The sequence below is a fragment of the Penicillium verrucosum genome, assembly GCF_028828655.1.
Source record: "Penicillium verrucosum strain IBT 35672 chromosome Unknown utg000003l_segment0_segment0, whole genome shotgun sequence".
NCBI classification, from domain to species: domain Eukaryota; kingdom Fungi; phylum Ascomycota; class Eurotiomycetes; order Eurotiales; family Aspergillaceae; genus Penicillium; species Penicillium verrucosum.
This window is the reverse complement of record NW_026643212.1, coordinates 4,886,812-4,914,182: the sequence shown is the minus strand read 5'-3', so window position 1 is coordinate 4,914,182 and position 27,371 is coordinate 4,886,812. Positions and strand designations below refer to the sequence as shown.

The window sequence follows — 27,371 nt, the reverse complement described above, 5'->3', positions numbered from 1 at the left end:
CTATGGCACTCAGACAAAATGAAGAGATACAAGAGAATGTCTAACCCAACACTGTTTTCTCAGCCAAAAAACTCCAACCAAGAGTGGAAAGCCCAGCGACTATCGGGTATCAAAAATTGTCAGAAAGAAGAGCAAAAAACAAACGAACAAAAAAGCAAAGCGCAGAAAATAACATGAAATCCACCTAATCAAGAGGCGCGGTTTCTGAATCGGCGGCCGCCGCTGGCAATGGCTGTGGGGGGCACGTTTTCACGACCCTCCTTCACGCCAGCCATCCTTTTGGACAGCATGGTTTTGGGGAGTTTGGTTTCGGGGATGTTGTTTGAATTCGAGCGGCGCCGTTTGCGGGAAGGTTCTGGTTCTTCCTTTTCTGGCGTTTCGTCCAGGTCCATGGATGTGGCCAATGCGGGAGGTTCCGGCTTGGTGGGGGGTAGTGCGTCGTCGCCATCAGACACGACCGGTCTGGCGACGTTTAGGTCGACTTCTCTAAGGCCAGTGTTGGAAGGTGGGGCTGCGGGTGATGGAAGAGAATGGCCTACCTCTTCCGGGGTATCATTATACACGAATTTCTTGGCCGGTGAAGCCTGGGGCGAAGTGGGAGCAGGGGAATCCTGTTGTTCTTCCTCACTGAATGGCAGAGCGGTAAACTGCTTGGATGTCCGATGTCGAGTGCGAAGACCGTCGTGAGCTTCCGTTTGAGGCATTTCCGAAGGGTATTCGTATCGTCGTTTCTGAGGGGTTATACCTGTTGGGACATACTCTTTCAGGGGGTGGCTCTGGACGTTGGATCGCATTTCCAAAAGTGGCTGGCGGACTTCAGCGTGTAGAGGTGCAGTAGCTTGTTCCAGGTTCTCTGTATGCATATCGACATCATCCTGGAGTTGCTCGACTCGTCCAGTGAACCCATCGAGTTGCCTATAGACGTTTGAGCGGGACTCTCGGGCATTCTTAGCCATAGCATTCAAACTGCCGAGGTGCGATTCATGGAAGCGGCCATTTTGGGACCGTGCTTTCGCAACGAAGTCATCCAAAGCCTCCATTTGTGTACCCATGTCGCTCATTTGAGCATCAACAATCCGCACAGTCTCCTGGTGTACAGACTCCGTTGCCCGATGAATCGAGGCATTACGCTGGTCGAAAGTCTACTGTTGTTAGTCTCCTTGCGCAACCTAAAGATGTCAGGCGGTCTTACCTCCCAATCATTCTGCATCCTGGTTTTGATTTCATCCTTGGATGCAGTAACGTCCTTCGCAAACTGCTCCTCCTTGAAAATCCATTCATCAATATGCCTGTCGTGCTGTGCAGTCGCTTGCTCAAGAGAGTCGCCTGATGCCGAGATGTCGGTACGAAGGGAATCAAATTTGCCCTTGAGACGGTTGTTCTGTTTATGGCTTGAGTCCTCGAGGAGTGCCCGAATGTGAGACATGAGATTTTCACGCTCGGCATGTGCACTCGCATGTTCCTCTTCCAGGACCTGTGCTAGATTGGATGAAGCCTTTCTATTGGCCTCCACCGTCTGGCGGTTAGCTGCCTGCAACTCGAGACGTAGTTTGTGGACCTCGGATTTCTGTTCGTCGAGGTGCTTTGCCATATCCTCGAACATGGTCTTGAAGTCCTTACCAAGTGTGCTGTATGACGAGTGAAGTTGGGAGTGGAACTCCGAGAACTCCCCAATAACCTCCTCGGAGATCCGAGCAGCAGCAGCTGACAAGCCATTCAGGCCTTCGCCAACTTTGGACTTAACTTCTTCACGAAGGACCTTGATCTCCTCGAGAACTTCATTCATCTCGTTGTGGGCAGTGGAGGTGTTATTCTTGGCCCCTGCCTCGGCCTTGTCAAATGAGGCATCGAGATCCCTAAGGTGGGAGCGGGTAGACTGCACAGTGTCCAGTTCATGGTGTACGAATTGGTGGATTTTGCCAGACATCTCCTCGAGCAGCTTGGCATGCTGCGTCTGGAAGATCTGCATGCGAGCATCCACCCGTTCTGTGACATGCGATACCTCACCGGTTGAGGTCTGCCAGGTTTGGCGGTTGTCGGTCTCCAAATTATCTTTGCGATCCAATTTCGCGTGCAGTCCATTCACGTCTTGAACGGTACCGTTTAAAGTAGTCACTAGGCCGGCACCAATGTGACGAAGTTGCTTTTCCGTATTTTGATGGGCCTTCCGCACAATCTTCTCCTCGTCCAGCTTCTCCTGGGTGTCCTTCCAAAACCGTTCTGTTTCGTTGAGAACTTCGCGCGTTTCTTTGAGTTTGGCCTGAGTGTCCTCATTGTCATGCTTTAATGAGTTGAAGTTGCCCGTGATAGAAAGCAGCTCTTGGACCTTGTGGCGAAGGCTTGCCTCCATCGACTCGATCTTTGCACGCTGTTCTTCGTTGACGATTCGCCGCGATTCACTTTCCATCGTCATTTCTTCGTACGCATCAGGCGTCATATAGACACCATTGCGATGCCGGGTGGCAATGAGCTCGCTCTTAAGCTTCTCAATTTCCATCCCGATGTCACGCAGCAGCTTGGTTTTGGAGATGATAGAATTAATCTGGGGTTTGTTGCGGATGTTCTTGGCTCGGAAGGCATAATCCAGGGTAGAGATGGTCTCCTCTAGGTTGTTGCGGGCGGGCGAAACAGTGGCGATGATACATGTTTTTGTTCGTCCTCCAAGTGAATCTTGTAGCAGTCTCGTGAGTTTTGATTCTCGGTAAGGAATGTGCGAGCTCTTATCCACCAGAGCGTTGATCACTCTTCCAAGAGTAAGTAAGCTCTTGTTGATGAGGCCTGCCTCCGTTGCTCGTTTATTTTCTGCACCGCTCCGTCCGATGTTCTCGCTACCCGCGAGATCAACTAGATTCAGCTTACCCGAGCTAACATAGTCCTCGCCAGATTCGGTCGTGCGCTTTGTGAGCACGGTAATAGTGAAAACTGTATGACTTCGGGAACTCAGGTCATTGCATTTTGTCGCTGCCACTTGGCGTTTGTGGCTGCCTGTTTGAAGCAATCTGATTCCACTGGACGCAGAGTCGATGTAGGTCTCCTCCATGCCCTGAACCATTGTGCTGTGTCCTCCCTTCTTCTCGTTTTCGAAAATCTTGAGCTTGGTGCTATCGTCGTATGACAGAAGATCACGGAGTTCCTCGTTGTAAAGTTCAATAAAGGAGCATTTCACTGTGCTCTCTGTGTCCTCGAGCTTGTGAAACAAGGCGTAAAGGGTACGTGGAATAATTCCTGCATCGTCGGAGAGGATGCCCAATGTGTCAGTCATGTCGCCTGACATGGTATATGTTTTTCCCGTTCCAGTCTGTCCGTATGCGAAGATGGTGCAATTGTAACCTGCCAACATCTGGAAGGAATTAGCGTTGGTCCTTTGATTTTGTATGCAGTTACTATACTAACCTCGTCGAGGACCGGCACAACCACATCCTCGTAGACAGCGGTTTGATCGGCGGCGGGGAGAAGACCTTGTCGAAAGCATATGTTTTGTTTGAAACCGCATTCGGTCCCATTGAGAGATCGAGGGTCTTGCCCTTCACACCTTCTGGGGTTGACAAGACTACACCGTTGTTCTCTTTGATCTCGCGATCGCTGCGACCGCGACAGCGCACCACCACATGAATGCTTGTGTCCTCGTTAATTTCTCGTTCAAAATCTTTCTCCTTCCTCTTACTCGCGGCGCTCGGCTTTTCGGGGCTCCTTGCTACACGAGGCGCACCCATCGCAGAGGACCTGACTGATGGTGTAGACGCTCCCGGCGGTGCATGGCGTTCTGGGACTGCCGAACCTGCTCGTCGAACCGGTTGGCGCAAACCCGACCTCCGCGTGGTGGGGAGGGTGGACGGGGGCCTTGGTGGGCCGACCATGTTGACAATGCGACACTCGGAGTGTAATTTTGGTGTTTGCAGTAATATTCGAGGGTTATTTTCAAACTCGGATTTGATCTTTTCACCAACTGCGTCGGAGTCTTTCAGCGTTGTGTATATCAGTGGAGCTCCGTCTCAAACGGGAAAACATAAACAAAGCTTACGTAATCCCGTCATTTCCCCCTCTCACATGACTCGGTCGGCTGCGCTTATCGTCATCGCCCTCTTATCGCTATCACCCCCTCATATCATGTTGACTCCCCTACATCTCCGCACCCTCCAGGCGCCCCCTCCTACCTTTAACTAATAAACATAGCTCGAATATCGCATGGACTGTCGTCCACCCGTAGTGGGCAGGTCATGAAAACAGACAGACCACTATGACTACTTCTACTTCCCCAACGCAGGCGCAGATATTCCCTGGGAAAGGACTTGGGTTTATCAGTAAGTCTTAGTCTCACAGCCATTTCAGCTACTCTCGCTAATACTTTCGAAGCCCTGGGCGCGTCGCTTCATAATGTCCTCACCCGCGTCAAGTCGTATCCACAAACCTATCCCGCCATCGACCTATCCTACTCCCCCGCAGATCCGCTTCGCAAACCGGTGGTATTGCAGTTACCTTCAAATGGCCTGCGGCTTCGATTTGATGGTCCTGACCAGAGGCTCCGTTTGATCGAAGTTCTCGACTTCTCTCGAGTGAACATGGTATACAAAAACCAGGATGTCCTCAAAGGTGGGGAGTCAGCAGAACAACCCTTGTCTTCGCACGGCCCCAGCTTCCGACATGTCTACAATCGCTTGTTTGGTCCTTCATACCCAGGGGAGTATGTACCACCGGCAGATCCTCAGTCGCCGTATGGCACCTACGTGCTTTCGTATCCCGGGGTGGCATTCTCGTTCCCCCTTCAGCACTCTGCCTGGTCCGACCAGTGTGATTTTGTAGCGTTATTATCCTCCTCGGCCGCCCTTCCGGCCACATCCATGTCAATCTTCCAAGGGTCATCATGGCCTGAGGTTCGAGGCAAGCTGTTCACGCAACAGGCGCAGTACCCACGTTCGTCGGCTTTGATTGGCAAATCCAGAGAATCACTGGCGGATGAAATCGAGGAGTGGCATGTTCTAGGTGCTGGGAAACTTGAAGTGGTTCGCAGGACAGGTTCTCCATTATATATAACACTGGGAGAGACCACTCCCCAGGATTTGATTGCTGACTTCGGTCCACCTGACGCAATCTATCGTAAGAATGACCGCCGAATCTCGATTCATCGAGCAACGGGGGGTGGAGACCTGCACCTGAGTCCGTCCCCAGGCAGAGGAATCGAGATTCCGGACGGCGATCACTCATCTACTAACAGCGTAACTGATGATTCTGACGAAGAGATGGCTACCTTCAACATTGGCGACCCCACTTCACTGCCCGCAGACTACTTTTTAAACTACTTCCACCATGGGTTCGATGCTTTTATCTCGTATCCAACAACCCCTGGACCTGCCTTTCCCGCCTCAGGCCGTCCAGATCCATCGCCACAACCACCATCTTCCCAGCTGGCAGTGACAAAGATTATTCTTCATGGGAATGTCCCAGGATCTTATCCATTCAATCGTCACCGCCGGAGTCGCTGGCTAATTCCATTGGATGAATCTGGGGACTGTCTGACTTCGGAGTCACCCTATGACGAAGTTTCCGAGCGGCTGCGCGCTACTTGGAAAGGATCTTACGCCAGCCCCGCCGAGGAGCGTGCTCTGCAGCGGCCGATGGTGCTGAATCGTGGCTGGGGAGACAGTCCCGAGAGCAGTGTTGAATTCCTCGGTGGCTGGGAGGAGAGCACGGCCAAAGGTCCTCGGAGTGGTTCCGATGACCAGGATGGGGGATTAGGCAACACGGAGCTTTTTGGGTTCCCGGGGTTGTTATTTGAAGTTCTTAAGAATGGGGCCGTGAGCTGTTTGACAGTGTACTGATTTGAGACTATTTCAAGCGTGTTTTTTTATGTTATATCTCAATACATTATGAATCATGATAAACCCTAGGTATTCATTTTTTCAATGTGGAAGTATATGTAACCATTAAACGATGGTCTGGTATTGAGGTTGCTCATATTTCTCTACTAGCTTCACAACTTCCGTCGGTAATAAAAGGAAGAGTTGATAGTACAATAAATAGGGAACACACGAAGATATCTAATGATCCTCGGAGTCGCCTCGAACTTATAGGATGAACAGGACAAGTGTTACAACCTGCCCCTGGACTGGCGAGTTAGCAATTACTTCTAGTGGTTTCTTCAATGTTCGAACTACTGCCAAGCCATGTCGGTTTGCTAGCCGATGCAGGAAATTGCCCACGGTCTGACAGTGACCGATTCCAATGTTTGGGGATACAGACTCCTTGGTTTAAAGTAGATATATTTCAAGTTCAAGTAATACTCATAGGAAATAACTTGACTCATATCATTTTAGAGAATGGTTCGGGATACTTCCCGAGTCACACTTCAACCCCCACCCTTGAAATGATAACAGAAATCTCCTCAGAATATCTTCATGGAGATGTGGGGGGATGCGGGGATGTGTGGGGACTTATATAGAATTGAAAGGAGTAATAGAATCCGCATTGGTTCTCATTGGTGATAGAGAATGTACTTTAGTATTTTCTTGCGGAGTATTTCCTTGCGGGATATAAAAAGGAAGAGATATACAGGAATCCCCCTCCTCCCCGAAAGGATTGACAATTATACTCCCACTCTGTATCAATCTTGATCATGGATGTTTATGAACCACCAAAGGACGAACCGACAGACGAAACAAAAGATGATCTTGCTTTAAAACCCGTACAAACTACGACTCACGACGTCGTGTTTGGAGAAATCACCGAAGACGGGCCAAACTACCGCAATGTGCATATTAACGAGTTGGAATTGCATAGCCACCCTCACACCAAGCTGACCTTTCTGTAGGTTGGTTTTCTGGGAACTGTGACTCTGATGATGAAGTCTCAGATTGGATTGGGGATTCTCTCTATTCCGAGTGCCTTCGATGCCCTGGGGATAGTTCCAGGTGTAATTTGCCTACTTGCCATCGGTGGGATCACTACGTGGTCTGAATATGTAATTGGTACCTTCAAGCTAAACCATCGGGAGGTTTATGGTATCGATGATGCCGGAGCTTTGATATTTGGCCCCATTGGTCGTTGGGTGTTGTCCGTTGTATTCTGTCTGTGTAAGTGCACCCTAATAACAAATATATAGGTCATCTTACTGACCATCTAGACTATATATTTGTCAGTGCCTCTGGTATACTTGGAATTACCATCGGATTAAACTCGGTTTCTACGCATGGTATATGCACTGCAGCTTTCGCTGCCATTGCCGCCATCCTTGGATTCGCTACGAGTAGCGTGAGAACACTCGGTCGTATCACCTGGCTGGCATGGGTTGGCTTGCCATGCATTCTCGCTGCAGGTGCGTTTCTCTCCCTATACATATATGAAGCACATCACATCCTTAAATTCTCTTCTAGTTCTGACCGTGTCTATCGCCGTTGGCGTCCAAGACCGCCCTGCCTCTGCACCGCAGACTCAGACGTCCTGGTCCTCAGATTTCAAGATCATAGGTAACCCATCCTTCGTCAAGGGTATTACCGCGATCTCTAATCTCACATTTGCATTCTCGGGCACACCTGGGTTTTTCGCTATTGTATCCGAGATGCGTAACCCTCGCCGATACACGCCAGCCTTGCTTATCTGCCAGGGCTGCGTGAGTTCCATCTACACTGTCATTGCCTGCGTTATTTATTACTACTGCGGCTCCTATGTCGCCTCACCGGCTCTGGGCTCAGCCGGAGGGGTAGTGAAGCAGATTGCCTATGGGGTTTCCTTGCCAGGGCTAGTTGTTACCACGACGATTGTCATACATGTAAGTAAGGTCCACAGAGACTAATCGATCATATCGCATCCAACTAATCCATACTGTCTATAGATACCTGCAAAGTACATCTTTGTCCACCTTCTCCGCGGATCTCCACATCTAAATAGCAACACCCCAACTCACTGGCTCTCGTGGCTTGGCTGCACCTTCGGCGTTACCGTGATTGCGTACATCATTGCCAGCACAATTCCTGCCTTTGATGCTCTGGTATCCCTCATCGGTGCTTTGCTTGGAACGATTCTATGTTTCCAACCTTACGGTTGCATGTGGCTGTATGATAACTGGGGTACGGGTAGAGACAAGTCGAGAACGTGGCTGCCCATGGTTTGCTTTAGTGTCTTTGTGATAGCATTTGGATGCTTTTTGACAGTTGCTGGCACCTATGGGACAGTAGTTGGGATCATCAACTCTTACGCGGAGTCCGGTGGGTCAGCTGCTTTCTCCTGTGCGGATAACTCGAATTCTACTTGAGATGCAGTCGAGAAGGAATTGAGTTAGATTTATATATAATCGTTCCTGGGGGTTTGATGTTTCGCCTGTCTCCTAAAACATCTCAAACTAAATTGCTCTATGCATGTACATCCTACTTCTACGGCATCAACAAGGGAAAAAAGAAACATTTCAGTAACTTAGTGTTATAGCCACAGAATATGGGACACTTCCATAATTCCCAAGTATCGAAGTACGACCAAGAGAACTTTTGATGCCCTTGAGTGAGAACAGTGTAAACGTGTATGGCGGAACGTCCAAGGCATTTGGGCCAAGGTCCCTCTATACTTGATAAATCTGACAAGACCGACTTCCTAAGCATTGATAACTAAACGAGAACCCGGATTCCATCCCGATATTTCACCCTACAATGTTATATGTGCAATTGCTGCTACCCCGGCTGGGCCCGCCCGAAGGACGGACCTCCGGCAAAGGTCCCGGGGAAGGACGTCATTTTATATCGAAAGACTCATACTGGCCGCTGTGAATCACCCGGGCCTCCAAGCCGTTCTACACTCCAATTTATTTTGGAGTAATGTCATGTCTACCCCACATTCCCCTCAATGGGAACGGATCTCATCGGAAGATCTAGATCTCTGTAATGTATGTATTGATATGCAAAGGGGTTACAACCACTAGAGAACGACCATGATGCTTATGGGTAGGAGAGTGGCAGGTTGCTGAGACTTATGGAGCTCTAGGAGACTGAAAATGACGAATGGCTTCATAAATGTAAATATATTTGTTTTAATTAAATTACATGATAAGCTATACCCCAGTTCACCAATTAAATATTCTATCCTCGCCCTTGTTTATTCTAAGAAATACTCGCAATATGACAAATTCACCCAACCCATGCCAGCGCTAAAAGGTCCAAAAGATCTGACGCTTCACCCGATCAAGTGCCTAAATTCTGAGCCTCACACATCTTCGGATAAAGTCGACCTTTCACCAGTAATTCCTCATGAGTTCCAGACTCCACGATCCTACCCCCATCGAACACGCAAATCATATCCGCATGACGAATAGTCGACAAGCGATGGGCAACCGCGATGGTGATTCTATCACCTTGAGAAGCGGCCTCATTCAGCGCATCTTGGACAACTCTCTCCGATTGAGTATCCAGCGCGCTTGTTGCTTCATCTAGCAGAAGTAGACGTGGATTCCGGAGTAATGCTCTGGCAATGGCGATGCGTTGACGTTGCCCACCAGAGAGCTGTGTCCCATTGGCACCACAGAGAGTCATAAGGCCATCTGGCAGGGAAGAGATGAATTCCCACGCGTTGGCAGCCCGACAGGCAGCCTCAATGTCGTTCTCGGAAACCGCCGACGGATCACCGGTCGGTGTTCCCATGGAGACGTTTTCGCGAATGGTGCCAGGGTAGAGGGTGGGTTCCTGCTGTACAAGTGCTGCTTGTGCTCGATACAGCCAAGGATTTAAGCTCTCCAATGTAAGGGCGTCGATTTTGATGTGACCGGCTACCGGGTCGTAGAAACGTTCGAGCATACTGATCATGGTACTTTTTCCACAGCCGGATGCGCCGACGAACGCGACAAATTGACCCTTTTTGATCTATACGATGTATTAGCAGCGAAAGGGGACAGGTTGTGACGATATGGGCTGGCATACATGAAGGTCAATACCACGTAGTACGCGACTGTGAGGTCTCATTGGGTAAGAGAATTGCAACTTTTCCAAATGGAGAGACTTGAAATCGCCAGGGCCAATGTCGCGGTTTTCGTCAGTCTCGAGAATTGTAGGCTGGAGCTGTTCAAGCCAAAATATGTAATTAGCAGCATTTGTTGCCTTTGTCATACCTGGATAGCTGTTAGAAACTCGCTTTTACCTCCCACACGGCCTTGGAATGCATCTTACTGCTTGAAAACCCAAAAAGGATTGAGGCTTGTTGGCCAGAAAAGAACACACTTAGAAAACTGATGAAAAAGTTTACCATGCTCAAATCTCCAAATGAGACAAGCCGACATCCATACCTATGTTGAGATGATTCGATGGTTAGCGTCCTGTCACAAACAGGAGAAGAAGGTATTTGAGCCTATGACTTACCAGAAACCGAGAGCCAGGAAAGAGTATTCAACCGTCTGAGTGAATGCGAAAGGGAGCATGATGAGAAGCAGTGGCCTCGTGGATGTGGCAATTGCTTGGTCAAGCTCACGGGTATATCGCTCCAAAACGGATGTTTCAATCGCCAAAGAAGACACCGTCCGGATAGCTGACACGGTCTCTGAGGCAATGGAAGCACTTTTCGAGAACAGCTTTGAAATCTTGTGGTCCATTGCACCCTCCATTCGGATGCGAGCGTAACCAGAAGCGAGCATGGGTGGAAGTCCTGCTAAAACGATAACAAGGCCAAGCTTCCATGCATATACTATTGCCAGGACGGAGCATGACAATACACCCGTCGTTGCAACCAGCATTAGAGCAATATTAAAGCCCATAAGCTCAAATACGGCCTGTGGATAAGAGTCGGCACGGCTGGTCAGTGCCCCTGTAGTGTTCTCGGTGCGATCGAAGAATTGCATGTCTTGCTTCATCATGTTATTGACGACTTGCTTCCGGTATTTGTGGTTCATTGTCTTGTTGGGTTAGTCGAGCCACGATTAACCACCCATCAATGAAGGAGATTTACCTGTGCAATAATATTTGATGCCCATCCTATAATAAAATAGACGACGAAAGATCCAAGCCCGAGAACGAAAAACATAAGAGCGAAAAAGTTCCCTTTCGTCCGCATAGCTGAGCCTGTGAATTGAAAGACTTCGATGAACTTGGACATCAAAATAGATTGACCGGGATATGCAGCGGCTAAAATTTGGTCAGTTTCAATCTGTGAAAATAGGGGGTTCAAAATGATAGCCTCACCTCCTGCTAAACAAGCCAGAGTCATAACCATCAATGTCCAATTGAGCTCAGGGGTAGATTTCACCAATCTCCAGACTGTATGTAGGAGACCCAATCTTTTCCAATTGTCAAAATTATCCCTACTCAACTGCTTTTCCGAAATTGATCCCGTCGTAGTTGAGTGGCGGGTCAATTCACCAGCAAGTACAACATGGTCCTCTTTGTGCGTTTCATCTTGGCTATCCGAGGCATATTCGGGGTCCTGCGTCACCACAGATAAATCCTGAGCCCGCACCAATCGTGCATACGCACCATTCGATTCCAAAAGGGAGTTATGCGTGCCTTGCTCGAGAATACGGCCATTTTCCATGACGACAATATTATCAGCATCTCTTATGGTGGCCAATTTGTGTGCGATGGTGATTGTAGTGCGTCCCTTTGAAACATTGTTCAGTGCCTGTTGAACGACTTCCTCGGCATGAGGATCAAGTGCACTCGTTGCCTCATCCAGAAGAAGAATTCGTGGTTGGGAAACAATGCTGCGAGCAATTGCAACCCGTTGCTTTTGTCCTCCGGATAATAACCCGCCTCTCTCCCCAATGACGGTATCATACCCGCTAGGCAGTTCGGTGATAAAATCGTGGGCGAAGGCAATTTTAGCAGCGTTCTGTATCCGGGCCAGTTTCTCAACTGAGGATTCATTCTCCCAAGGCGTACCCACAAGGCCATTCGCGATATTTTCAGCGACTGTCCCAGCAAACAAAATGGGCTCCTGTTGAACAAGCCTAACCTGCTGACGTAGCCATTTGAGGTTGCAAAGTTCGATTGACTGGCCATCAAGCTTGATTGTTCCAGACAAAGGGTCGTACCATCGTTCAATCAGCCCAACGATAGTGCTTTTTCCAGACCCGCTTGCCCCCACGAGCGCAGTTGTCTTGCCGGCGGGAATGTGCAGTGAGATGTCGTCCAATACCTTGGCATCAGGGCGCGTAGGGTAAGCGAACGAAATGTTACTAAAATCGAGATATCCCACCACGTCTGTCGGTCTTTCTCCGGAGTCGTCGAACGGATCGATTTTCGATTTTCGGTCCATGAGCTGGAATAGCTCTGCTGCCGCGGAGGCCGCGCGGACAAAATCAATCAAATGAGGCATTATAGTGGTCAAGCTTGTAGCTCCTACAATCACGGACATGAGCACACTGCGAGTATCATGGTTAGCATTGCCAGCTGTGAAAGGGTAAAGACTGAACAAACATAAAAACGTCACCAGATTGCTTTATCTCCCCAGTAGATATCATTTTAATACCTTGCCAAAAGCACAAGCCAAACCCTGCAAAGATGATGGTGTACTCCGTAGCAAACAGGCAACCAAAAAGGGGAGATTTCTTATTTCCGAGCTTTCTCGAAGCTTGCAAAAACTTGTCGAACTCGCATAGTAGTTGATTCCGAAGCCCGAATGCATGTACCGTCCGAGCGCTTGCTAGAATACTCTCTGCGAAAGATCCAGCTTGGGCCTGAACTTTGAGAACTTTTGTTTCAATCGCAGCTTCAAATGTGGAGGCGATTCCCATAGCTAGAAGCATTGATGGGGCAATGCAGCAGCAAATGAGAGTCAGCTTCCATTGTGTGACAAATGCCAGCACGAAGGCCGATATCAAAGTGGACAGGCCCTGGATAACAAGCCCTAGTTTTTCCGATATGCCAGTCTGGATCAGTCGTCCATTCGAGGTAGCCTGCATCGCAATCGATCCACTAGTGCCAGAATCGAAGAATGCAATTTCTTGGCTCAGGCCTGCTTTCAGGTACAGGCGGCGAATGTTTCGCGTGATCCGGTATGCGGCAAATGTATACAGTGTGCTGTATCCATAAGTGAGGAAAAATCGACAAAGGCCAATGACGAAGAAGAAGAGACTAATTTTTTTTTTTAATATTAGTTCCTTCCTGTCCATCTAGATTGAAGGGCACTGCACATACCTAAGTCTCGCAGATCCACTTCGAAACTTCGAAGCATCCGTATGACCCGCCGTGTAGTCTGTGATGAGTGTAATAAACTGGCCAAAGACCAGATTGACAAGAGCCATGCCAACACCGGACCCTAGTGCGCAGGCAGTGGCAATGGCCTGCAAGGTATACTCTGTAGATGAGCCATAGTGAAAGATCCTCTGCTTGGTGTTAGATTCTTAACCTGTGATGGAAGGGAATATTCTTACTAGATATCCACGAAGGGCACCTGTTTGCTCCTTAACCTCCTGGCCATCAATGGTATCTTTCTCGGATTCTTTCCCCATTTTAGATATTCATGGGAAACACCCTAAAGGCGAGCAGAGAGTCAAATCGGCTTTGCTCCAAACCGATTTTCGATTTGCAAAACGTGTGAATAAAAGACAATTACGGACTAGTTATGGAGATGTGTTGCTCTTTTTGAGTTTCCAATGCTGGTCCTTTGATCTGATCTCAAGGCTCGCGGGTTCCGCGGGTACCGCGGACTCCACGGGCCCCGATGCCTCCGGACTCCCATGGACACGCCACATATTGTTCTATATTAAGTCGGTATAAAGTATTAAGCCGATATAAAGTATTAAGCCAATATAAAGTATTAAGTCGGTATAAAGTATACAATTACCAATGAGAGGCACTAAGTCATGATTTAAAAATCATTCATAATGGCATTCCATAATAGCTGGAGAGACACAACAAATGTATATATAGTACCCCATCAAGGGGTAACCTCCTAAATAAAATAACATGTTCAACAGATAATCTGACTAGATATGTTGTAAGAATAGAATGCATTTCTCTATGGTTTCCTTTGATAACGTCCCTCTAACACCCTTCGAAACACATAAAATGATCACACCTCTCTTCGTTCTAATTCATCATCCGATGGCCATATCACGGGAAACCCTTGGACCTCCCTTCTTAGCAATGTCTCTTTTTTCCATTTCCAAAATCCAGATTGTCGATCATTAGTAGGTAAATGACCCATCATGGAGGTCGGATTGGTAAACCGTAGGCTGGCTAACCAAGCTGCAAGATCAAATTCATAAGATAGTTGTCCATCAACAAGCATCCGAATGGTCCCAATATGCTCATAGAGTGGTTGCCCGAACTCTGAAGTATGATAATCCATGTCAAGAAGATCATCTATCCAGCCCTTCAGATATTCACAGAGCCACTCCGGGCGCGTTGTATGTGATGATAATGTCTCTGAAGTCTCGCCCCGGTCTCCCTGATCCCGACCCCAATGCCGCTCCCAGTACTGCTTGTATGTGACATCTTCTGGTGGGAAGGAAAGTTCCAGTTCCGCAGACTGGAAGTCAAGAACGAGTGTATCGATCAGCATCCCCCGGTTCTCGAATTCCTCCGTGTTTCCAGGATATTCAGAAGGCTTGCTTTCTTCCTTGCGTTTTTTTAGTCCCACGGGACCATAGCGGAGAAATCGCTCTAATGCCGCATAGAAGGACCAGTGGAAGCCTAGCCGACCGCCGGAGCCAACTTGCTTACGGATGGTGCGCTCCTCGATAATGTGACCGAACAGACGCACATTCGCGTACAGGGTCGATATGTGGGTTGTAAGACACGGTACTGATAGCCATGTCAGGAAGAGGTGCAAGTCATCCTTGACTGATATGTCAAGAATGTACTCAACTTTCATGCGTTCGAGGATCACCTGAGTCTCGATCGAGATTTGATGATTTGTGAGGAGAAGAGGTAGACAGTTTGAAGGGTTGTACTTGTTCTGATGGTTATAATACACATTGCAACCTTCCTCCCACGCATTGTATGCAAGGTCATGGTATTCGATGCCATCTGATTTAAAAGGAGTCAGAGGCGGGCTAAGCGGAGTGTAAAGCACATCCTCGATAATGAGTATTCGGAGCTCAAACGGGAGATTAAGAAATAGAGACATAGTCAGGGGTTTAATGATGGATGGAGACTGGAGTATTTTGGAGAAGGAAAACACACATATTTATACAAAATATAGTCAACAGGGAAGTGCCTGAGGTTGAAGTGCAGAGCGGAGTCTAAACTCATTTGGGACGAAGTTATGTTTTGTCAAACGCCAAGACTCTTCTTCTTCTTAACCTCTTAGCATTTTCTAAGGATATGCTGGACAATGCCCGAACTGGCGCGGTCAATCCCTCGCTCATGGACCTCGACGTTGAAACTTCCTAAATCCTCATTCCCTCCACGCGTATCGTCTGTCGATCGAACCAAATACCTAAAGCGATGCACCGATGATCTCTACGCCTGGCAACGCCGCGAAAGGCCCGCCGACCAACCATTCGTCTTGCATGATGGTCCACCCTATGCGAACGGCGACCTCCATGTCGGACATGCGCTCAATAAGATCTTGAAGGATATCATCTGTCGCGTACAATTGAGTCGCGGGAAGAGAGTGCGGTACGTGCCGGGCTGGGACTGTCATGGACTGCCGATCGAGCTCAAAGCCCTCCAAGGCCTACGAGATGCGGACATTACAAGCGGATCGGTCAGCCCGGCCGTCATTCGCACATCCGCGCGGCAATTGGCAAGACAAACCGTGAAGGAGCAGATGAAAGTGTTCCGTGGCTGCGCGGTCATGGCCGACTGGGAGAACCACTGGAAGACCATGGACAGACAATTCGAGATGCGACAATTGGGTATCTTCCGGGGAATGGTGGACCGAGGCCTTATCTACCGAAAGTTCAAGCCGGTTTACTGGTCGCCTTCAACGGGTACCGCTCTTGCGGAAGCTGAACTGGAATACAAGGATGACCATATCTCGACCGCCGCCCTGGTCAAGTTCCCTCTTATCAATATCCCCACGTATCTCGCTGAGAATCCTCTTCTTCGTGAAAAAGAAGTGAGTGCTGTGATTTGGACTACTACCCCCCTGGACGCTGCCTGCCAATGCTGCCATTGCAGTCAGTGACTCTTTGGAATACACTATTGTCTTGTCGGAAAAACATGGCCATCTTCTTATCGCTCAGTCGCGGTTCGAATACCTCCAGAATATGTTGAAAGAAGATCTCTCTGTTATTGTGCCCTCTATCCTAGGGTCTGAGCTGGCAGAGCAAACTACGTATCGACCTCTATTCAAAGGACCTGAAGCTCAGCCACAGCCCATCTTCGCTGCGGACTTTGTTACTGCTGATTCTGGCTCTGGCATGGTTCACTGCGCGCCTGGTCATGGGATGGACGACTACGAAGCGTGTCTTGCACGTGGCATTCCTGTGTTCGCTCCCGTCAACGATGAAGGCAAATTCACAGATAAAGCCATGCCCCTCGATCCTACACGTTTAGCCGGAAAACCTGTCTTGGGCGAAGGTAACAATGCAGTGTTGGAATGGGTCGAATCGTGTGGTCAGTTGCTTGCCCAACATAAGTACGAGCACAAGTACCCTTACGATTGGCGCTCAAAGCTCCCGATCATTGTTCGGGCAACCGAGCAGTGGTTTGCCGATGTGGCCGATATCCGCAGCAGTGCTCTTCGAGCATTGGAAGATGTCCGGTTTGTGCCTGAGACTGGAAAGAACCGACTCGAGAACTTTGTGAAGAACCGGAATGAATGGTGTATCTCGCGTCAGCGCGCGTGGGGTGTTCCAATTCCTGCAATCTATCACCGGACCACTGGAGAGGCTGTCTTGACTAAAGATAGTGTTTCACATATCATGGCTACAATTGAAGAGCGGGGAATCGATTCTTGGTGGACCGACAGTGCGGATGATGCTGCATGGATTCCTCCGTCCTTGCGGGACGAGGCTGGAGCGGGGTATCGACGTGGAACGGACACCATGGACGTTTGGTTTGACAGTGGCACTAGCTGGGCTGAGATCGATGTCCCTATGGTGGACGGTCGGAGTCATCCAGCAGACGTGTATCTCGAGGGTAGTGATCAACACCGCGGTTGGTTCCAGTCTGGCCTCCTCACGTATATCTCGCACCAACTCGGCTCGGGCGAATCCACGCCTCGCGCGCCATTCAAGAATCTCATCACCCACGGTTTCACCCTGGATGAACATGGGCGGAAAATGAGTAAATCCATTGGCAATGTGATGTACCCGCAGACCATCATGGATGGAACTCTGCTGCCTCCTCTCAAACCCCGCAAAGGCAAAGGAAAGAAGCAACCGGAGAATCCAGAACCCGTGTACGACGCTCTTGGCCCCGATGCGCTTCGCATGTGGGCGGCAAGCAGCGACTACACGCGCGACGTGGTGATTGGAAAACAGGTACTCCAGACCGTCAACACCAGTCTGCACAAGTTCCGTGTCACCTTCAAGTTGTTACTGGGTGCCCTTGCCGATTTCAACCCAAAGAACGTTGTTCCATACGGGCAGCTGCAGCTGGTCGATCAAATTGCACTCAAGCATCTCTCGGACATGGTACTTACGACGCAGAGGGCATGCGACAACTTCGAGTTCTACAAGGGTGTGAGCACGATGAACCGGTGGGCCAACCTTGAGTTTTCCGCTTTCTACATGGAGGCGATCAAGGACCGACTCTACACCCTTGGTGAGGACAGCATAAGTCGCCGTGCCGCGCAAACAACCTTGTTCTACATCTACAATCATCTTCAAGAGGCACTTGGTCCCATTACCCCAGTACTTGTGGAAGAAACTTGGGAACATACTCCCGAGTCCATCCGCAACCAATCTGAGCACCCCCTGCAGCGTATTGTTTCCGCCCCGGCTCCGGAATGGCAGGATTTAGCCCTGGACACCAGCTATCAGGAGGTGACAGTGGTCCATTCCGCCATCAAAAACCTGCAGGAGCAGGCCCGTAGTAAAAAACAGCTTGGCTCTTCCCTGCAATCCTTTGTCCACATTGTGCTCCCCAGCAGTTCTGGGTTATTCCAGCAATACCTGTCCGAGCTCCCTGATCTCTTCGTTGTGTCCTCCATCACCCTGGCATCCCCCAGTGATGCTCTCCCAAATGACATCAAGGATGCTGACTGGCAATATGAGGAGACATTTGAGCTTGGTGGCCAACCAGGCAAAGTGTATGTGTACGCGCCACAAGCCTCCAAATGCCCACGGTGCTGGCGGTACGCCATTCCGGAGCCGGTGGCGATGGAAAATGCGATCTGCGACCGGTGTGAGACAGTGATACATGAGGCAAACGCCTAGATGACTGTACATGTCTGTATACTTATTTCTTTATGTATTATATCGATCATCTCCAGGCAGTGATTGGACATGACCAATTTAAGAACTGCAGTGCAACCAATAATCTAGAACATTCCAATTCAAAACCAAGCTGAATGAAATTAATTCATTCAATCTATTCAATCCATTCAATCCATGTAGTATCCATGTAGTATCCTGTAGTGAATGTTCTAATTGGTCATGACGACAAGTATTCAGTCAATGACGGTTGTCCCAAATCATCGCCCCCCAATCCTGTTTTGATGCAACATTGGGATCATCAGTCATATATTCTCTTACTTCTTCTTTTTCCTTTCTCATTTTCTCTTCGCTTCTTCTTTTACACTTCTTCATATTCAGCATGATTCAACCTCCATTTGATCAGTTTGCTACTCTCACAGCACCCGCCACCACATCCTCAGTGGCACCTATTCCTACAGTCATTCCGGGATCCGAGGTATACCAGGAACTTCATGATGTGGGAAAACGGACTCTATGGTATGCGTATATTATAGATATATACTGAAGGTCTAATATTCTAACATCCATAGGGTTGTCACTGTGTTGATGGGCATCTCCTCGCTGGTATTCTATGCTCTGGCCGCTCGTGCTCCTCTGGTGAGTTTATATCTTTTCTATATACTATATCTTCTCCTTTACTATTACTATATATCTAACACCTTTACAGTCTAAACGAATCTTCCACATTCTAACCTCCCTCATCACCACCATCTCCTTCATAATCTACCTAGCCCTTGCAACCGGCCAAGGCATAACAACCAAACACGTCAGAGTCCACGAATCCCACAAGCATGTCCCAGACACCCACACAGACTACATCCGCCAGGTCCTATGGCTGCGCTATGTAAACTGGGCATTAACAACACCCCTACTCTTCATCAACTTCGCCCTTCTGTCCGCCCTACCGGGTGCAAACCTCCTCATCGCCATTGTCGCCCACCTGACAATGCTAGCAACAGCTCTATTGGGCATATTCGCAGGCCACGGCCGCGAGCGCTGGGTTTGGCTAATCCTGACATGTATTTCCTACCTGGTCGTGATCCACCATGTAGGCTTCCATGCACAGAAAGCAGCAAGGAGCAAGGATGCTCAGACACGACGGTTCTTCGGGTCTATTTCCGGGTCGGCCATTGCAATGCTAGCGCTGTTCCCTATGTGAGTTATATATCCAAAAGAGCAGTCCAAAGTCTAGTCTGTTCAGGACAATTGCTAATGTTGAGTTAGTTCTCTTGCGGCTGGTGCTCTTGCGCTTAGATTGAGCGTTGATGCTGAGACTATCCTCTTCGCTATACAAGATATCTTTACGCAGGGCATCCTTGGGTATTGGCTTCTGTTGGCTCATGAGAGCGCCTCTGGAATGTGAGTTTCCGGTTGAACCTTGATATCCGGACGACATGCTGATTTATACAGTGAGCTCTATATGGAAGGATTCTGGTCTCGTGGTATCGGCAATGAGGGAGCTATTCGGATCTCCGACGAAGAGGGTGCGTAAGGAAATGACTTTTCATTCGCATTCACATTCACATTCAGATTGGAAATGAGATGATAGGATGATATTAGGCCTTTTTCTTTTTCTTTGGTTCACTGTCAGATTTCTCTCATTTGCGGATGAGTTTTCACTTTTTCTTTTCTCTCAGTTTTATTCAAGTTTTGGTCTTCAGATATAAGATATGAGTATGGTGATATTGATACTTTACCATTTTACATGTATTCCACTTATTCCGTATGTTGTATGTTGTACTCTACATATGTAAGAAGCAAGAATGACCCGGACAATGTTTGCTTTTTCTTTTTTTTTTTTTTTCTTTTTTTTTTTTTTTTTTTTACTCGTACACAAACACAACCGAATTATAGTATTTCCATGGCGGCACGCTCACCAGAACCCCCTCTAGAGAGGGTTCAGGTGAGCGTGCCGCCGCCGAAGGACACAGGCACCGTTCACATCCCGGAGGTCCGCAGACCTCCCACCGCAGCGGTGAGCTCGGCAAGCTCCCCCTCACCGAGCTTGTTCGAGTGACGAACTCGAACGCCTCGCTGGGCTCGAGAGAGCCAGAAACCGCAGTCGACGCAGTCCTTCTTAAAATGAACCTCTTCGAGGTTCCGGAACCACATCCCGAACGCATCCCCGTCCACCGCGAAGCCGGTCAAGGTGAGATGCTTGACCGGCAGGTAGCGGGGGACGGGGAAACCAGTGACACCGGCAAGAAGTCTTGCCTTCTCGATGCAGAACTTGTCGAGGTACTCGCCGTACCCGAGCCTGCTCGAGATCTCTCCGGTGCCGCCCTCTCCACTATAGATCAGTCAGGTTAGTATATGTCCCATTTCTCACTTTCACATCACTCTCAGTTCGGTTGTCACTTACTAGTAAACGGGGGCGCCAAACGACCCCGCATTCATCACCCATCCATCACGGATGGGCTTCCAGCCCCGTGGAACTGGCTCCTTGATCTCCAGTCCCACCGCCATCTCCAGCTCGAGGGTGACGAGCTGGGGGTTCAACCAGACCGCCTGCCAGATGGTCCTCTGGTATGATTTAAACATACCAGTCAGACGGAGGACCCGCAGGTTCCGGAACTCCACCAAGGGCCGCAACGCGTGGTCGGAGGGGATGGTGATTCTGACCTCAATCTCCTCCCCCCTTCCTCGGGGCAGTGGTGGGCTCCCTTACCGGTGGCAGTGCCAGTCACACCGGGAACATTGGCCTGAATGGCCACATCAGACACTGCACCTGTCTGATCATGATCGAACTCGACATGGCTGTTGGGCGAGCCCTTGCGAGCATCGCACAGCATGTTGAGTTCGAGGACAGACTCGGTGCGTGGGATGTTGGCCCAAGTGCCACCCTCGTTGAGGTACGCCATCAAGTTGATTTGGGCACTGCGAGATGGGCGAGGGGTAGGCACAGGTTCAGGGTGAGGATCACTCTCAACCCACTCCTCAGAACTGATAATGGTCTGAGGAATTGTGGGGAAATGGTAAGAGTTCTCGGGGCCGCTGGGGGGGTGCAATGTCCAGGTTGGGAGCGGACGGTCCTCTGTAGAGGGAACGGAAGGCAGGGCGGGGTGCGGGAGGGATGGGAGGGATAGGAGATCGAGGAGGGAAGAAAGTAGGAGATTCGGGTAGAAGGAAGGTAGGAGGAGATTGAGGTGGAAGGAAAGTAGGAGATTGGGGTGGAAGGAGAGTCGAAGCAGGTTCAGGTGGAACGAAAGTCGACGGAGGCAAGATGGAAGGCCGGGCAGGCTTCTGGAGTTCCACAATGCCTGTAGTTGATGCGAGAATTGGGGCTCGGCGCTTGTGAGTGAGAGACTTAAAGGAAGGTAGGCTTGGAAGCCGGAGACTACCTCTCTTCGAACTCTCATGGCCCTTCTCAAGACTCTTTTCAGGTGAGGTTGCAGTATGAGTCCTCACGGGGGCGGGATTAATGGTGTTGCGCAATCTGACGCTATTGAAAGAAGCCAGACGGGGGAGTTCGAAACGACTCTTCTTCTTCTGTGGACTCTTCTCGGTAGAGCTTGTCACTGTAGTCTGAACAAGACCTTTGGAAGATGACTGGGTAGGGTTTTGATGCGGCAATTGGCCAGTTAGGGCTAAACGCAGATGAGATGAGATCATTAGCATGAACTATATATGAATAGGCAGGCTTGGATGTCAAGCATGCAGCAAAAGAACATACCTTGTTCCTCATTCTCATTTGCAGCACGTTCCTGGGCATGTCTCGTCACGTCGTCCCAGAACTGCTCTCCCATGAGGCTTGACTGCCATTGCTCACGCAACGCATGATCGTACGGATTGTTCATGTTGATTTATGATCAATAATGATGGAAATTAGATGAAAGTATGTAATAAAAGGATGAAACGATATGGGATAAACGATATGGGATGGGATGAGATGAAAAGAAAAAAACAGAGAGAGCGAGACAGCCAGAAGGCACCTGGAGCGTGTTCTCCCCAAGCGTGAGTCCGTCGTATAAACAAGCACTCGGGGTAGGTACCATTCCCGCAGGGAGCGCCGAGATATAGATCGAGGGCTCCGGTTCAATTCTGCGCGCTTGCTCTTATTTTTTTCTCTGTGTCGTTAAAAACGATAGACCCTCTACAAAAATGCATACTAAACATTGCTGGTATAACTCGCATTGTCTTCATGTTATATTCCCAAACGTGGAACGAAGAAGAGCATTCCCTTTCTCCAGCTCTATTAGCCCTAATCAGTCAACGATGTGTCCATATGTCTCCGACAATGCGACAAAATGATAACCCCGAGAACGTATCCAATCAAGCAGGTAGTTAGCGGCAGTATAAGCAGTTGTTAGTTCTTTATACTAAAGTCGGCCACGATGAAATCGATGACACCACTTGGAAGGGCGATCCGAGGGTGCTGTTCATGACTATCACCAACCCAGCCTTTCAACCCAGTGACGAAAACAAACAGCCTTTCTTTCCTGGCAAGGGAACGTCAGCTGTAGTGCCGTAGCTCTCCATGAAGGTGTGGGCTATAAAGCCGATAAAATTGGTTCCATTGTTAGTAGACGTAGCAATACGGAGTGCAGGGCGCTTCAGGCGCATGTCCTCGAATGACTCGATTCCATACTTGGGATCGATGGCCAGAATCACGCGGTCATTTTGTGGCAGCACGCCAAGGGCACACAACGAGGGCATGGCCACCAGTCTTCGATGTGCCAGACATGCTCATTAAGTCCGCTCATTTAGGACTGGCTTCGATAGCGGCAACGCTATAACCTTGCTACATAGACATGGTTTGACTATTGTAGCCCGAGGTGCAGCCCTGCGGGCTGTTTATACACAGAAGAATGCCGCCATCAAGACGACCGCGCTGCTGATACAAGCCGCCTATCATGGGAACGGTGTAAGAAAGCACGCTGTGAGTGACAGTGGTGCTGGTGGGATTAATGATAGCCCTACAAGCGCAGGGAGCGATCTTCATTATCTCGGCGCAGAGGAGTGCGCCGTGGCTAACGAAGCTATAATTTGGTCCGTTCAACGGCCGTGGGATTTCTGGCGCAAAGAGGTACAGGCTTGTAGATTGTATTCGAACACTATTTAGTCATAATTCACATCTATAAGGCTGATTTGTCACCATGCCCATTTTGTTGAACGAGATCATCGGTAGTAGAAGTTTTTGCAACTGTTCCATATTGGGGATTCGAATCCAAACAGTAATAACACCAGTGTAATTGCCATAGAGTATATGTTGGAGTACAACCCTCCTCTTGTATGCTTATATATATTACGAACTCCGGAACGTACAGCTCGGCATCAGTATGCTTGGCCATTGACAACTAGACCTTGCTTTTCCGGGTACAGTAAAACCTGTTTATAACGAACCTGGTTATAACGAATACCTGGATATAACGAAGTAATACCGGCCCACCAATTAATCCGCCATAGTAATAACGAAATTACCTCCTTACTACTTTCGTTATATCGAGGTTTTATCTCCACTTTTTCAAGCATTCCCAACCAATCAAAATGCCTCGCCGATCGATCCCAACCTCCCAGAAAGCGGCACTACGAGAGCAGCGCCGAATCAACCCTTTACTCTCTAGTAAAGAGCTCGCTCAGTGGTTTTATGAAGCCTATAACCACCGTCCCTCGCCCTCTACGATCTCCGAAATCCTTTCCTCCTGATACCTTTATATATGAAGAGCAGCAGGAGCAGGGAGAAACCCAGTTAGTTAGTGCGCTTTATAGGCATGAAAGGTTACTGGAAGCGAGGAAATTGGAAGGGAAGAAGCAGAGAGATATTAGGGCTTTTTTTAGAGCATAAATTTGTATGTAAACTAGAAATATATATATTTTATATGGCACCTGGATATAACGAATACCTGGATATAACGAATATTTCATCGTGTTTCAATTAATTCGTTATAAACAGGTTTTACTGTATAATGGGTTTACCCACGACCCGCCAAGAACCCATAGGGCCGGATATTAAAGGGTTTCAAATGTAATGTATCAATATCTGACTACTCGTGAAGAGAAGAGTATCTAGCTTCAATGCTACGCGAGCCTGAGGGGTCAGCAGGGACAGTCTCGGCTAAGCTCATCGTAACCTTGATAGTTCCTATGTACCCCAGTGTGGATACATCAAACATCCATATTGGGTTTGTGATAAACCTGGGGTATAAGCTGTGAGTTGTGTATATATAAGGGTTTCTTCAAGGGCAAGTTTAGTGCTTGTTTACATATCGAGCTGCCAGGGCGAGCTATCCATGCATGATTGTCATAGCGATATCGTAGGCTGCAATATCGAAGACGAAAGCTTCAAACCCATAGGTTGGCACATTGCCAATCTAATATCGAGCAAGTAAAAAAGAAAACCCCCTACTGCCCTACTGTATACAACTACTGCTCAAAGAACAATTTGGCTGGCAAATGGCCCGTGGACTTCGCTATTTTGTGTCCCTCCCCATGATAAATACATCCAGAGCGGTGCGGAGATGTCTCTCGCACACACGAACCATCTTTTAATCGCCAAGCACAGAGGGAGAAGTTTTAAAAGAAACCCATTGGAATTGTCGAACAAAAATCATGCATCATCCATAACCTAGTACTTCTTGCCCTGGCGGAGGACATCACCGAACTCCTCCAGAGGGCTGCGGATGAGCTTGTTCTCGGCCCACAGGTTGGGGGTAAGGAAACCGTAGGTGTTGACGACAGCGACGAAGGTGGCCTTGAGGGTGTTCTCGAGGGTCTTGGTGGAGCCGGAAGAAGAGGTGTAAGCGTCCTGGACACCGGCGAGCTGGAGCAGGCGCTTGACAGCGGGGGAAGCGACAAGGCCGGTACCGCGGGGGGCGGGAATGAGCTATAGTTGATTAGAAACCATCTCGTCAAGACCATCGGTCCCTGAAAACAAGGACCAAACCACTGTAGCAAACTTACACGGACGGAGACGGAACCACACTTTCCACTCTGCTTAACGGGCAGAGAGTGAGGCTCACCAAGGTTGGTACCCCAGTAACCGCGACGGACGGGGAGGACAGCGAGCTTGGCGATGGTGATAGCGGCACGGATGGCAGTGGCGACTTCCTTGGAGGTCTTGATTCCGAGACCGATGTGGCCCTCGGAGTCACCGATGAGGACGATGGCCTTGAAACGGGTACGCTGACCGGCACGGGTCTGCTTCTGGACGGGCTTGATCTGTAGGGTTGAAATTTGACGTTAGTTTCTGGTCTTGATTTCGATGTATTCGTTTCTTTTCTCCGCTCGAGCTTCCATTGCGCAATTGTTTCAATTGTCGCATTCCAGTCGAATCCCGCTCAATCCTCCAATTTCAAAAAAAAATGTGCGTGTCGATCCGTACCTTCATAACCTCATCCTTGAGCTTGGGAAGGAAGAAGTCGACAATCTGGTACTCCTTGACGGGCAGAGAGTGGAGGTAGATCTGCTCCATGGAGGTGATCTTGCCGGCCTTGACGAGACGACCGAGCTTGGTGACGGGCTGCCACTCCTTCTCCTCCTGCTTGGGGCCACGACGGCCGCGACGGCCACCACGGCCACGTCCACGCTCACCACCACGGTCGCCGCGCGAACCGAAACCACCACGTCCACGGGGAGCAGCGTCAGCCATATTGATGTTGTTATGGGAAGCGACGGGGAGGGTTGTCGGGATTGAGTTGGTCGTCGAGATTCACGGCGCTCAGCACTGTTTGCCCGAAATTTGCGCGGGTGGGCTAAGCGAGCAAGCAGCCCTAGTGGGGACCCTATGCCCTAAGTTCCTGATTGGGGTGTGGCACGTGCACTTAAGGTTTCCAAGGCGGTGTCACCTGACGGGGCCCAGAAGTAGATCGATTGATCATCGGTGGTTTCGAGGGGTATTGAAGCTGTGGAAGAATGTATGGATTGATCTTATATTAAATGTTGAGGCTATTGGCTATAGTTATATTTAACAATGTATCGTCTTTATATACAAAATTGAGCCCTCGTAATGTTCGTTATTCTACCCCCCCTACGTCACTCCGCAAATTTGCTTCAGGCGGATGCATTTCCTATTTGAGCAATGCGACAGGGCAATCTCGACTCCGCAATTTCAAGATTGTTCCTCCCCCAGTTGCCCCCATTCAATAGTATTTCAGCATCTCTCCTCTGCGCTTTTGTTCATTCTTTTTATAATTCCATTCTTCTCTGCTTATTTCATCTTTCACAACCACTCAATTGCAGTTATGTTGCGCTGGTAAGTCTCCCTTGCTACTTATCTATCCCCTTGAATCGAAGCTCAAAACACTCTCCAACCAGGTACCAATCCAAGTTGGCCAAGAGGCCAATCCTCACCGCAAGCATCACCAGCGCCGTACGATCCTCTCCTTTTTCCCCTTTCCCCCGGACCAGTTCCTGATCCTTGTTACAATAGTTTCTATTCGGCAGCGGTGATGTTCTAGCACAGCAAGCTGTTGACCGGAAAGGTCTTCAAAAGCATGACTTTGCCCGCACTGGGCGAATGGCTCTATACGGTGGAGGTATGTTTATAAGTCTCGAGTCTCTTGTATATTGCTGATCGGCGCCTTCTTCTTTTAGCTGTCTTCGGTCCAGTTGCCACTACCTGGTTTGGTATTCTCCAGCGTCATGTCGTTCTCAAGGGCACCGCATCCACCACCGCCGCTCGTGTTGCCGCCGATCAAGTCTTCTTTGCCCCAGTCCAGCTCACCTGTTTCCTATCCTCGATGGCTATCATGGAAGGTGTTGATCCCGTGGAAAGGTGGAAGACTGCCTTTGTTCCTGCCTACAAAGCCAACCTGATGGTCTGGCCGTTTGTACAGGGTGTCAACTTTACATTTGTCCCCCTAGAGCTGCGCTTGTTGTTTGTCAACGTTATCAGTTTGGGTGAGTACTTCGCTTCCAAGTGTTGCTGGTTATACTCCTTACTTCAGGCACTAACAATTAAACAGGGTGGAACTGCTTCCTTAGCTTGATGAACAGCGGCGAAGAACTAGAATTACAAGCTGCAATCTGAGATACCCCTTTGAAGTTTTAATTATCAGCTATTCTGTGCTTTTTTTTTTTTTTTTTTTTTCACGGTTGGCGCTCGATTATATAGGATGCTCTTTTTCGTTGTTGGGTTATCCTCAGGCATCATATCATG

The 27,371-nt window shown here is 49.1% G+C and overlaps 11 protein-coding genes across 11 annotated transcripts; 5 read left to right on the top strand and 6 right to left on the bottom strand.

Annotated features, from left to right (window-relative positions):
• Positions 1 to 188: 188 nt before the first annotated feature.
• On the bottom strand, positions 189 to 3,857 carry N7516_009415 (putative kinesin family protein (BimC); the record flags this gene model as incomplete). Its single annotated transcript, XM_057222134.1, has 3 exons — positions 189 to 1,142; positions 1,193 to 3,362; positions 3,394 to 3,857. The coding sequence occupies 3 exons, from the start codon at positions 3,855 to 3,857 to the stop codon at positions 189 to 191; spliced, it is 3,588 nt and encodes a 1,195-aa protein (XP_057072406.1).
• Positions 3,858 to 4,237: 380 nt separating this feature from the next.
• N7516_009414 (UPF0183 domain protein) lies at positions 4,238 to 5,816 on the top strand (the record flags this gene model as incomplete). Its single annotated transcript, XM_057222133.1, has 2 exons — positions 4,238 to 4,301; positions 4,354 to 5,816. 2 exons carry the CDS (start codon positions 4,238 to 4,240, stop codon positions 5,814 to 5,816), a joined length of 1,527 nt encoding a protein of 508 aa, XP_057072405.1.
• Positions 5,817 to 6,610: 794 nt separating this feature from the next.
• On the top strand, positions 6,611 to 8,245 carry N7516_009413 (uncharacterized protein; the record flags this gene model as incomplete). The annotated part of the gene is made up of 5 exons (XM_057222132.1): positions 6,611 to 6,745; positions 6,806 to 7,067; positions 7,118 to 7,309; positions 7,368 to 7,762; positions 7,826 to 8,245. 5 exons carry the CDS (start codon positions 6,611 to 6,613, stop codon positions 8,243 to 8,245), a joined length of 1,404 nt encoding a protein of 467 aa, XP_057072404.1.
• Positions 8,246 to 9,161: 916 nt separating this feature from the next.
• Positions 9,162 to 13,411, bottom strand: N7516_009412 (ABC transporter ATP-binding protein; the record flags this gene model as incomplete). The annotated part of the gene is made up of 9 exons (XM_057222131.1): positions 9,162 to 9,836; positions 9,894 to 10,081; positions 10,140 to 10,255; positions 10,329 to 10,858; positions 10,912 to 11,087; positions 11,145 to 12,322; positions 12,378 to 13,034; positions 13,098 to 13,285; positions 13,334 to 13,411. The coding sequence occupies 9 exons, from the start codon at positions 13,409 to 13,411 to the stop codon at positions 9,162 to 9,164; spliced, it is 3,786 nt and encodes a 1,261-aa protein (XP_057072403.1).
• A 563-nt stretch (positions 13,412 to 13,974) lies between these two features.
• Positions 13,975 to 15,033, bottom strand: N7516_009411 (uncharacterized protein; the record flags this gene model as incomplete). Its single annotated transcript, XM_057222130.1, has 1 exon — positions 13,975 to 15,033. One exon carries the CDS (start codon positions 15,031 to 15,033, stop codon positions 13,975 to 13,977), a length of 1,059 nt encoding a protein of 352 aa, XP_057072402.1.
• A 207-nt stretch (positions 15,034 to 15,240) lies between these two features.
• On the top strand, positions 15,241 to 18,235 carry N7516_009410 (isoleucine--tRNA ligase ISM1; the record flags this gene model as incomplete). Its single annotated transcript, XM_057222129.1, has 2 exons — positions 15,241 to 15,969; positions 16,097 to 18,235. 2 exons carry the CDS (start codon positions 15,241 to 15,243, stop codon positions 18,233 to 18,235), a joined length of 2,868 nt encoding a protein of 955 aa, XP_057072401.1.
• A 379-nt stretch (positions 18,236 to 18,614) lies between these two features.
• On the top strand, positions 18,615 to 19,766 carry N7516_009409 (opsin family protein; the record flags this gene model as incomplete). Its single annotated transcript, XM_057222128.1, has 5 exons — positions 18,615 to 18,751; positions 18,805 to 18,871; positions 18,942 to 19,429; positions 19,499 to 19,633; positions 19,685 to 19,766. 5 exons carry the CDS (start codon positions 18,615 to 18,617, stop codon positions 19,764 to 19,766), a joined length of 909 nt encoding a protein of 302 aa, XP_057072400.1.
• Positions 19,767 to 20,212: 446 nt separating this feature from the next.
• Positions 20,213 to 22,071, bottom strand: N7516_009408 (uncharacterized protein; the record flags this gene model as incomplete). Its single annotated transcript, XM_057222127.1, has 5 exons — positions 20,213 to 20,564; positions 20,637 to 20,916; positions 20,964 to 21,308; positions 21,616 to 21,861; positions 21,948 to 22,071. 5 exons carry the CDS (start codon positions 22,069 to 22,071, stop codon positions 20,213 to 20,215), a joined length of 1,347 nt encoding a protein of 448 aa, XP_057072399.1.
• A 607-nt stretch (positions 22,072 to 22,678) lies between these two features.
• N7516_009407 (uncharacterized protein) lies at positions 22,679 to 22,930 on the bottom strand (the record flags this gene model as incomplete). The annotated part of the gene is made up of 1 exon (XM_057222126.1): positions 22,679 to 22,930. One exon carries the CDS (start codon positions 22,928 to 22,930, stop codon positions 22,679 to 22,681), a length of 252 nt encoding a protein of 83 aa, XP_057072398.1.
• A 1,909-nt stretch (positions 22,931 to 24,839) lies between these two features.
• Positions 24,840 to 25,862, bottom strand: N7516_009406 (40S ribosomal protein uS5; the record flags this gene model as incomplete). Its single annotated transcript, XM_057222125.1, has 3 exons — positions 24,840 to 25,097; positions 25,175 to 25,432; positions 25,596 to 25,862. The coding sequence occupies 3 exons, from the start codon at positions 25,860 to 25,862 to the stop codon at positions 24,840 to 24,842; spliced, it is 783 nt and encodes a 260-aa protein (XP_057072397.1).
• Positions 25,863 to 26,454: 592 nt separating this feature from the next.
• On the top strand, positions 26,455 to 27,242 carry N7516_009405 (Mpv17/PMP22 family protein; the record flags this gene model as incomplete). The annotated part of the gene is made up of 5 exons (XM_057222124.1): positions 26,455 to 26,465; positions 26,528 to 26,582; positions 26,643 to 26,748; positions 26,807 to 27,112; positions 27,178 to 27,242. The coding sequence occupies 5 exons, from the start codon at positions 26,455 to 26,457 to the stop codon at positions 27,240 to 27,242; spliced, it is 543 nt and encodes a 180-aa protein (XP_057072396.1).
• Between the last annotated feature and the right edge of the window lie 129 nt (positions 27,243 to 27,371).